At 47.5% G+C, this 10448-nt stretch overlaps 1 protein-coding gene across 3 annotated transcripts in view; it reads right to left on the bottom strand.

Annotated features, from left to right (window-relative positions):
- Positions 1–8851: 8851 nt before the first annotated feature.
- Positions 8852–10448, bottom strand: part of KCNAB3 (potassium voltage-gated channel subfamily A regulatory beta subunit 3) — a 39002-nt gene continuing 37405 nt past the window's right edge. For 2 of the 3 annotated variants that reach the window (XM_078378493.1, XM_072977173.2), the window contains exon 14: positions 8853–9086. In XM_078378493.1, the coding sequence (XP_078234619.1) occupies positions 8997–9086 (90 nt within the window). In that variant the 3' untranslated portion in view covers positions 8853–8996. Of the gene's footprint in view, positions 9087–10448 lie in introns of all 3 variants that reach the window. The other variant, XM_072977172.2, reaches the window with a different exon arrangement.

The following is a 10448-nucleotide window of genomic DNA, read 5'->3' as shown; positions in this document are numbered from 1 at the left end:
GGCCAGCCTGGCCCCATCATGGCTGTTTCCGCAAGCAGGCAAAGACCTTTCTCTTCAGGCAAGCTTTCTTTGAGTGATTGGCTCCCTGAGTGTGACTTTTAAATGGATTGTTATTCATTACTGCTTTGATTCGGTTTTTAGTACGACCTGTGCTTTCCATTCCTCAGATTGTTTGTTCCTTTAATAGTTGTGTCCTTATGGCTTTTAGCTTTAATTTTGTCTTCCAATGATGTAAGCTGCCTCTTTATACTCATTGTTTTCAGCTTTAAATATGGTCTTTCAATGATGTGTGAACTCCCTCCTTTTTAAGAAGAAAGGCGGGGTAAAAATATTTTTAAATAAATAAAACATATCCTGCTTGTGTGTCTGTTTTCCGGGCATGGAGAACTTTCCGCTGAAGTCAAAGCTACCAGAGAGCAGAAAGTGCAGAACTGGACATTTTCCCCTGAAGGATTTATGTTGTAGCTGCTTCCTTGTTGCTCAATACGTTGACAGTCAACCAGAAACTGCCTTTTGGGTGTTTAAATCCACCATCCCTGTGCACAGAACAGACAAACGGGACAGTCTTAGCCTGCTGGCATCTCCCCCCCCCCCCGGGCCTCGTTCCCATCGTCGTGCATCAGCAACAGCCCCTTTGCCTTTTCATCCCAGTGGATACTTTTGCCTCCAGTCGTGCCCTTCTGACATTATTTCTAGCTTGTGGCATCCACATACTGAAATGCACAAGTCAAGCCGGTACCAAGAGATAAATACGCTTGTCCCCCAAATTTGGCATCTGCTGGTCCTTATTTGATGGATCATAATGTTTTTAGAAAAAAAAATCAAATCCACTTTGATGTGCAGTATATCTAAGTCTGCTTCTCTGTGGGAGACCTTGTCATCTGCGGTTCGCTCAGTGTAATAGCAACTTCCGGTCAGCAGTCCGTCTTAGCACTGTCATTCTCTTGTGCCATTAAGGGCTGATCCAGACTAACTGTTGGTGAGTGTTTTTTTTTTTTTTTTTTTTTTTTGCTGTAAAAGTACCTGATTTGTTAATTGCATTTTTTGGAAACTGTGTGGACTGTTGGAGGTTTTTTTTTTAGTGTTTTTCCATGAAATATTGGACAACAACAATATTGGTAACTTGGTGAGCTGTTTTGTCCCATCTTGGAGGTATGGTTTGGGTTTGTTACAGCGAGCGGAGTGGAGCCTTGTGGTGGAGGACTGCCTATGAGTAGATGCTTTAAAAAGCACTTCCTTCCTTCTGCCTGCTTTGCTCCCTATCTGCCCCTCAGAAGTCATAGAGTGGACTGAGGTCCCCATCTTTGCCCTTCTTCTCGACCGATGCAGCTTGCCCACAGCACCAATGGCTCACAATCTGGAGATCCCTTTGGAAATCCATTGTATCTCACGACCAAACAGGAAGACATCAACCCAGCTAAGGAGGGAAGCTCATGCAAATGTGATTCTTGGCACGTGGGATGATCTCTGAGAAGGGAATTCAGCCACTGGCTATCATGAGGGAATGTGAAACAGCTTGGGATGATGACTGCCTCAGACACCACTCGGGCATGCAATGAGCAACGCATATGTGATCTTTCATTCTGGGGAAATCAAGAGAAGCCGTGGCATTGGCAATTCAAAAATGGTGTTTTGCATCTGCCTGCTCAAAACCTTGAGCACTCCAAATGTGTTTGACTACAACTCCCATCATTCCCAGTCCAGGGGGGTCGGGTGGGAGGTGGAATGAAGGGGAGATGCTTGTTTTTTGAGAGTGGAGCAAAGGGGAACCGGACCCAATGATTTTAGTGGCTGAATCCTGATTTCCTCAGGATTGTTTGTACACATAACGGTCCCGGACATGGTCTGATTTTTGTCTCCTGTTCTTTAGAATCACAAAGACCATTTCTGTCCAAGGTCCACAAGTCACGGCCGTCTATTCACATCATGTCCAGGAGATGCCATTCCAGGCCCTCCTTACGCCCTGTTTCCATTCTGTTTGCATCTGGAGAGCATCTCTATAAGAAGCCACCAGTAAGATATTGAGGTCAGCATTCCTTCTATAGCCATGATTCTGCCAAGTTCTCCAGTATATTGCTAGGTCATGATCTGCCATCCTCCGGGCCCCCATCGCACCAAAGCGCAGGTCGAAACAGCTGTCTTGTTTTGCACCCACAATCCTCAGACTTTGTGTGGACTGTGTTCCAGAAAAAATAACCTCTTTTTCAGGCTCTGGCTTTATTACTTTCCTTTTCTTGCTTCTTGTTATGACCTCAGCTCCTTTCGGGGAATGTCAGGTTTGCTTTGAAGCAAGGCCAAATTAAAAAAAAAACACACACACAACAACCATTCGGCCTCCAGCCTTGTTGACTTATAACCAGCTGAAGGGTGACGACATCCATTGACTCATTTTGTTCGCTTCAAAGTTAGGAAGAGGAAATTGGCAGGAGCTGGGACACAGAGAGAAGCATTTGGAGCAAGGACATTCAACCAGGAGGAGCCCAGCCCGCCACCGCAGAAGAGGTCGTGACTCAGCCTCTTTCTGAACAGTGAGAGTCGCTTTATCAGCCGTGGGCTCGGAGATCAGTGAACGGCACTCCAAAACTACTACTAAGTATTTATAGAACACATTTCAAGTACGTATTCTGTATGCTTGACAGACGTTATCCCAATGCGCCCTTACAGTAACCCTGTAAAGTAGGTCAGTACCATGAACCCAACACTGTGCACATGGTTAGCCATTGTTATGCGGCCATTGTTATACGGCACATAGCCCCGACTTTTGTCTTTGCTATGAAAATAGGACTTTTTGAGTATGGCTTCCAGACAAATTGATCCGCAGCATTACCTTTCTCGGAGACCTCTGAAAAAGTCTTCAAGGGATCTGTTCTCAGTCATCCCAGAGTGAAGGATGTGTACTAATGGGATCAAGTTAAATCAAAGCCCAATGTCTGCCCCCAACTGTTAGAGCAATACAACAATGAAACCCATTCCCTTGGGAGGTGGTAGGCGCTCCAATGCTGGAGGCCTTCAAGAGAAAATTAGACTACCCTGTGTCAGATATAAGTTGATTTGGATTCCTGCCTTGAGCCGGGGGGGGGGGGTTGGACTCCCCTTCCAACTGTATTATTCTGTGATTCTATGAAAAACCTTTATGTGTGAAAGCCTGAACATTTTCTCATTCATTTATTTCTCTCTCCTCAATTAAAGGGAATTTGTATATTTATATGTTGTGTTCCACCTGGTTTGCTAGGGAGGGGAAGAGTATTTATTTAAAATGTGCAAGTATAATCAATCCACCAGTAGTCTGAGGGCGTTGTATTCCAGAAGTATAAAAAGCAAAAAGAATAGATCCAGAGGAACAAAAAACACATTAAAAACCAACAGGTAAATAACCCCAAATAGTCAAAATATTGGAAATCTTATGTATTAAAATAGAAAGAGCAACAGCAATACTGTAATGAGTGATCGAGTAGAAGCCTCTTCCTGAGGATTTTGTAGAATCGGTATAAGTGCTCAGATTTCATTTACCATGCCCACCTCCCGGTGGCGCTCTTGAGACCGCTGTGTGGCTCACGCAGGGCCACAACAGGTTGCCTCTTCTCCCTGGGGCATCAAATTCCCGAATCCTGACTCCGTCCAGAGGTGCAACAACCCACCGAGCTATCTAGACTGCTCTCGCAGCAAAACGGAAACATTTAAAATCAAAGGGAAAACAAAAATCTAGGGTCGAATGTCTGCTAGAAGGGAAAGGTTTTCAACCTACTATCTAAAGACTCGCAGTGCGGGGGCCAGGCGGATCTCTCATTGAGAGATTTTTGTTGTCATGGTTTAGTCGTTAGGTTGTGTCCGACGCTTCATGACCCCATGGACCAAAGCACGGCAGGCCCTCCTGTCTTCCACTGCCTCCCAGAGTTTGGTCTTGAAGGATAGGTAAAGGTTCCCCTTGACATTTAGTCCAGTTATGTCCGACTCTAGGGCACGGTGCTCATCCCTAGTCAAGCCGTAGAGCCAGTGTTGGTCCGAAGACAGTTTCCGTGGCCAGCGCGACTAGACACAGAACACCGTTACCTTCTCACTGAGGTGGTTCCTATTTATCTACTCGCATTTGCATGCTTTTGAACTGCTAGGTTGGCAGGAGCTGGGACAAGTGACGGGAGCTCACTCTGTTGCATGGATTTGATCTTACGACGGCTGGTCTTCTGACCTTGCAGCCCAGAGGCTTCTGTGGTTTAACCCCCAGTGCCACCATGTCCCTATCCCTTGAGGAATAGTGGGTCGTTAATGAAAAGGCCCCGTAGAGAAGGCATTGTAAACAGGAACTGTGCAAGAGCCGTTCACGGTCATCTTTCTGAGAGTTTCACACCAACCCTTGTGTTGCTGGAGGCAGTGATAACAGGAGCGGCTCGGTTGTGATTTTCAGCCTCATCCCTTTGGTGTAACCGAGTTGAATGGTTGACGTGATGCAGAATTGGGGCCACTCCCTGATGAAAGAAAATGGGGCATGTGCCTTATGCTGATTAATCAAGTAATCAGGTTTGCATATGAGTAAAAAGCCAGTGGTGCCACCCACAAGCTACCTCCCTTGTTCATTCGCTTTTTAAAAAAAGCCGGCTGAACCATTAAACAAAGCAGATGTTGCAGGAGGAGACCCGGAGTAGTTCTGATCAGGAATGCTCTGAAACTTTTCTTGTCCCCCTCATTCCATGGATGTAATCTGAAGTGTCCATTTGTGAAGATCTTATTTACAAAAGGACGACCTTGTTTTTATGTCTCACGTGCCGTTTAGGGAGGGCCCGGCTTCCTACCCTACTAATTGTAGGTGCCTCTTCCCGAGGATCATGAAACCAGCTTGACTGCTCCTGTAGCAACAGCTGCCGATCAGCCTCTACAGCAACAATTGTGGGGTACCTTCCTATGTTTTTGGTTAGGATTTGAATGTTTCTCTTAGGAGGTAGCCCTAGGGAAGAAAGAGGCCATTCAATACCAGAAGACTCAGTTTTCCCCCTTTCTTCTGGACCAAGGAAGGACATGTCTTTGAAGCTCACATGAACGAAAGATGATTAGTTAATGGACCATGCAGGACACACAACGATGAGCTCAAATTAAAGGATGCCAGATGCAACCATGGGCTCCAGCAACATAAAGTCAGATTTCAGCTGAATATCAGGAAAAAGTTCTTAACTGTTAGAGCAGTACGACAATGGAACCTATGATCTCGGGATTTGGTGAGCGCTCCAACGCTGAAGGCTTTCAAGAAAAAACTTACATAATCACCTGGCAGATAATGCTTCGATGGTATTCCTGCCTTGAGCAGGGGGTTGGACTAGATGGCCTTGTAGGACCCTTCCAACTTCACTTTTCCATGATTCTATGATAATTCACGGATCTATCTGTTCAGGAGTTCAAAGATGGCTAGGTTCGGCGGCCGCGTCATGCCAAGACTCACTCACCCAAGTCCAAATATTCCTAGCCAGTTAAGGCCGTGTCTGCGTCAGGCTTCTCCCGTCTGTCGTCTGCTCCAAGACCTATTTTTACAACCGTCCTCCCAGTTGACCCAAGAGGAGGAAAAGAGAAGGATAAGCCGCCTAGAGTAATCTTAATTGATTAGATAGGCGGGATATAAAATAAATAAATAAATAAATAAGCGAGCCCTGCTCAATTCATGTATTCTTTATTTCAACATTGCAAATATCTAATCGGCTCCAAATGGAAACAACCCCCCCCAAGAGGGAGGGAGCTTTAAAAACCCCAATGTTCCCTATTCCATATATTTCGAGCACTTCCCCTCCATCTTTTAGGTGGTCTCTGCAGGATTAGTACCTGAATGCTGGAAGTAAAATAAGAAGGGGGGGGGCACTTTAGTGCAATGTCTTGGATGTCCTCAAGAGGGAGCCCTTGGAACCAAGTTTGCTTAAAAATCAATTTTTTAAAAAATGAGTCTTTTACTTGCATGCTGAACTACAGCCAGCCCTGCTGGGGAGGAAAGAATTCTTCCATTCCATTAAAAACAAACACAGCAACCTGTCAATGGATGAACAGGTGTTTCAATAAGAGCCACGGAGGGGAAAATCTTTTGACTTACTCAAATCTAGCGACAAGGATCTTGGGAGTTTGGCTTAAGATCTGCCTGTCTGTTTTGTTAAGGGTAGAGTAGAGGCTGGGGCGGGTGGAGGGGGGGGGAAGAGGAAGGTTTTTTTCCCCCTTTTCCTGATGGCGGGACATATCTGTTAAAAATTCATGTTGGGCTGGCTAAAAAACCTATAAATCAGTCTTTAATTCCTTCAAAAGGCCTCTGCAGGTTTAAAAGGGATTAGTTCTCGATTAGTAAAAGGCAGGGGTTTAAAACAACCTATTTCATTGTTGCAGGGGGAGGGATTAGACTTAGAGAGATGGCTTTGTCGTGGGGTTTCTGTGTTTCTCCACTTAAGACGCTATGCCTTTCGGAGGGAGGAAAATCCCACAGGTGCATCTTTCCAGGTCACCATGTACGCAGGGCACCTGCAGAATGTCTGCCTAACTCATGGCTGAAGGGCCGAGAAAACCCAGTGGGGTGGAATATTTCCCGGTGAAATCGATCGGGAAGTCTGCATTGAAACCGATTTAGAACACAGCTGGTCTCTCGGGGAATCAGCAGCTGGTGGCCAACATGGGGAGGGAGGAGATAGGCGACTCTGCACCGGCAGGATGCATCTCTTGCCCCTCCAGATGTGGGCCATTGGAAATCCCAACGGCATCCATTTAGTCCCATGCATTCCTGCCTCTTCCCTTCTCTGAAACATACCCTTACCTCTGCAGAGACCCCTGGCCAAGCAAAGAAGTGCTACTGTACAGTAAACCTTGATCCAGGGCCATCCTTGTTGGATGGAAAAATAGAGCATTTAATACATATACTATATATATCTATATATTTGCAGCCAGTGCAAGAGGCGCAGGCAAGGATCATGGCCTGCCCGAAGCGCAGCAGCCGATCCAAAACAATGAGTTGTGCAAAAGGGACGCCATTCCCCCCCCCAGGTGCGGGTAGCCGTTTGGGGGCGCTCGATAACAATACGTCCTGTTTCCCCCCACCCCACGGCCCCTCTGTGACCCTGAGGGTGCTTTAAAATTCATCATTGTCATCATTATTATTGCTTTAAGAAAAGATGGCTGTCTTTCCCTAGGAGAGAATGGAGCTGGTTTTCAAAATATGGATGGGTAGCGGGGGGGGGGGGGACCCAAAGAACTACAAGTCTACTTGATGATCGAGATGTCTCTCCGTAAACCAGGTACAGTGTTAGGTGAAGGTGCCACAAATCTTATGGGGAGGGGAGGGGTCTTAAAGATCAGTCTTAAGGGATTTCTCCCACTCTTGCCCAACCTCCCTCAACCTAGTGCGTTCTGGCTATCTTGGGCCAAAGTTGGTTATTAGGGTTCGCTTGGAGCTCTGAATCCGCCCCGGAGTTCAGTCCGAACTTTACACGAGTTACCCAAGGTGCTCAACTTAACTTGGGGCTAGAATTCGGCACCGTGCCCAGGGTCTGGTCACCTTCCATCTAAAATCGGGCCTCCTTGCAAACTCACGGCTCGCTGGCCATTTTCTGTCTCCAATGACATCCCCCAGCATCCCCAACCCGCATGACCAATGTAGGGGGAGTTGTAGTCACACCGGTCAGGAAGGAGCCAGAATTGGGAAAGGCTGCTCCAAACCACGTGGCAAGCACTTGCTCAAAATGGAGGTTGGATGGCCAACCGGCCCTCTGCCTTGGCTACTGACGAGGGCTGAGTCGACGGCACCAGCTTCTTAGCCCCAAATATTTCAGTTCCATGGAAACATGGACCATGGAGACCATGTCGGTGGAACGGCCGGAGGCGGCTGGCGGAAGAGTTAGGGCAGGAGGCTGAGCCGAAGGATTCCCGGAATATTAAATCTGGGGGAAAAGAGAACGGGCCGGGCCTTCCGCAGCCTCCATCCAGGATGGGGTCATGGAGGGGGCGTCTCTCTGTCCTCTCCAGATTTTGGTCATCCTTCCAGCTGTGTCCTACCCGAGCCCTTCGTACAACTGTGGGCCTGACAAGATTCGATGCCCACCCCAGGAAACTCCAAAGGCCACTCCCGCTAGTTGTTCAGACTTCAGGGTACAGCGCGTCCATTCTGATGGAGCTTGAACCCGGATGGTACGTGTCTCCTTTCAGGGTCCTTTCAAGACCAGGGATGGGCAAAGGGCATCCTGGGGGAGCCCTTGAATGCCCCATGCCTGGGTGGAAGAAAAGCCTCATTCTGCTCGAATATGGGACAGGATGCCCCCCCAAAAGCAACGTGGGAAGGTCTGTGCATTTTCTCCCTCATTTCAAGGGCTGGTTGAGCAAGTCCCAAGGAAAACGTGTTGATCCCGGGGACCCTCTGAATTGTTCCCCAATTGCTCGAGACCATCACAGAACCAACAAGAGATGGGGAGGGGGGTGGGTGGGTGTTAATGGGACACTAAACAGAGATCTGGGGGGAAAAAAGAGAGAAATAAATGGAATAACTCACAATCAACACAGGACCTGGGATGAGAGTTTTGCTTCTCACGAATTCAGAAAAGCGAATTGTCATCAAACGCCCATTGTGTGCTTATTTTCATACTGCCCCCTCCTTTGCAACAACCTGCCTGCCCCCCCCCAAAAAATAAATCAAAACCAGGCATATTGTGAGCCTCTCCTCACCTGCCAGTTCCCTAGCTGAGTGGCGCATGCCATATATTGGAACTGTTGTCTAAGCAGCCCCTTTGGGGCAGAGTAACCCCCTAATCCTGCCCCCTATTTCACCCACCATGGAAGTATACGGATATTTGGTTCATGCGCAAAAGCGGCCCCTTCCCCGCCCACCCCCACCAAAAATGACGAGGCAGCAGCTGGTGGGAGAGCATGTTGGAGGGGGGCAGGGCGGGCGGACAGGCGGGGGCGGTAGGAGCCCCCACCCTGCTGAGGAGGGGCAGGAGGAGGCGCAGTCCATAGGGACACAAGCGTGCACAGCCCCGGGCGTCAATGTGTCCCTACGCCCGGGACTCTTTCTTCGTATTGGGTTTGTTACCCAGGAGAGCGTCTATTTCCTGGACCACCTGCGGCGTCAGCTGGGTGAGGACCTGTGCAGGGGGAAGAAAGAGAAGGCCAGCGTTCAGAAGAGGAAGAAGACCTTTCTGAGCCATCATCCTCCCTCCTCCAATCTCCTTTTTAAGTGTAAAATTGTTGCTGAAAAAAGGGGAAAGCTCGGAGAGTGTTCACGGGTGACGGGATGGCTTTGGTGGTGGCTCCCAGTCTCTGAACAATTACAGTGGTGCCTCGCTGAATGGCGATAATAAATCGCCGTTAAGCGAAAACATCGTAAAGCGAAAATAAAAAGCCCATTGAAACACATTGAAAACCTTTCAATGCGTTCCAGTGGGCTTAAAACTCACCGTCCAGCGAAGACCCTCCATACGGCGGCCATTTTCGCTGCCTGTATAGCAAGGAATCCATCTCTAAACACAGCGGGGAGCCATTTTATTTACCCGGTGGCCATTTTGAAACCACCGATCAGCTGTTTAAAAATCATCGTTTTGTGAAGATTCGGTTCCCGAAGCAGGGAACCGATAATCGCAAAGCGAAATTCCCCCATTTAGACCATCATTTTGCAATCACAAAAAGATTGCAAAAAGATCGTCGTAAAGCGGATTCGTCGTAATGCAGGGCAATCATAAAGCGAGGCACCACTGTATTCCCATCCTTTTGGTCTACATATACGTTATTATCTCTTTGGCACCAGCAGAAGAGGTTTCCTTTTTCCCGCCCTTTGACAAAGACGCCACGGGCTGACTTTTACACAAATGGCTTCATATCCCCATTTGCTATTTTTGGCACAAGACGTACTTTGATTTTATAGATGGTTTGTTTTTCCCTGCTTTGTTATAACATACCTTCACCAAAAAATGCATTAGGACACATGAATGATTTTTCCCCCAAGGAGGTACCTGTGTTAGCTTCTGTTTTAGCACAAATAAAGAATTTTGCGACTAACAACATTTCTTTGCATGAGCTATAGGGTGGACTGTGGGCCATTTCTTCAGATCCCTCGGTGATGGTGTAGATGTGATCCAGGAAAACTGACACCAACCTGTTCCTTTTACAGGCAGTGGTAAACCACCCCTTGAATATCTTAATATACCTTGAAAATCCTATTTGGAGCACAAATTAGCCAGAAGTAGCTTCATGACAAAGACAGAAGTGGACAGAGGATTTATTTCATTTTGCCAGAAAATGCAAAGAAAATAAAAATTTGGGCATAGGGTGGAGGAGAGAATTCGGGGCGACTGATTGGCAAATGATACAGGGCACATCTGGTTTAAGTCTCTGACTGTGAAGCCAGAGGTTGGGAGGTCAATTCCCCCCCCCCACTGGGCCTCATTGACGGGGCTGGACTTGATGATCTTGAGGGTCCCCCTCCGACTCTGCAGTTCTAAGGTTTGAAA

The sequence above is a fragment of the Pogona vitticeps genome, chromosome 6 (assembly GCF_051106095.1).
Source record: "Pogona vitticeps strain Pit_001003342236 chromosome 6, PviZW2.1, whole genome shotgun sequence".
Classification (NCBI taxonomy): Eukaryota; Metazoa; Chordata; class Lepidosauria; order Squamata; family Agamidae; genus Pogona; species Pogona vitticeps.
This window is presented reverse-complemented; position numbering and strand designations above follow the sequence as displayed.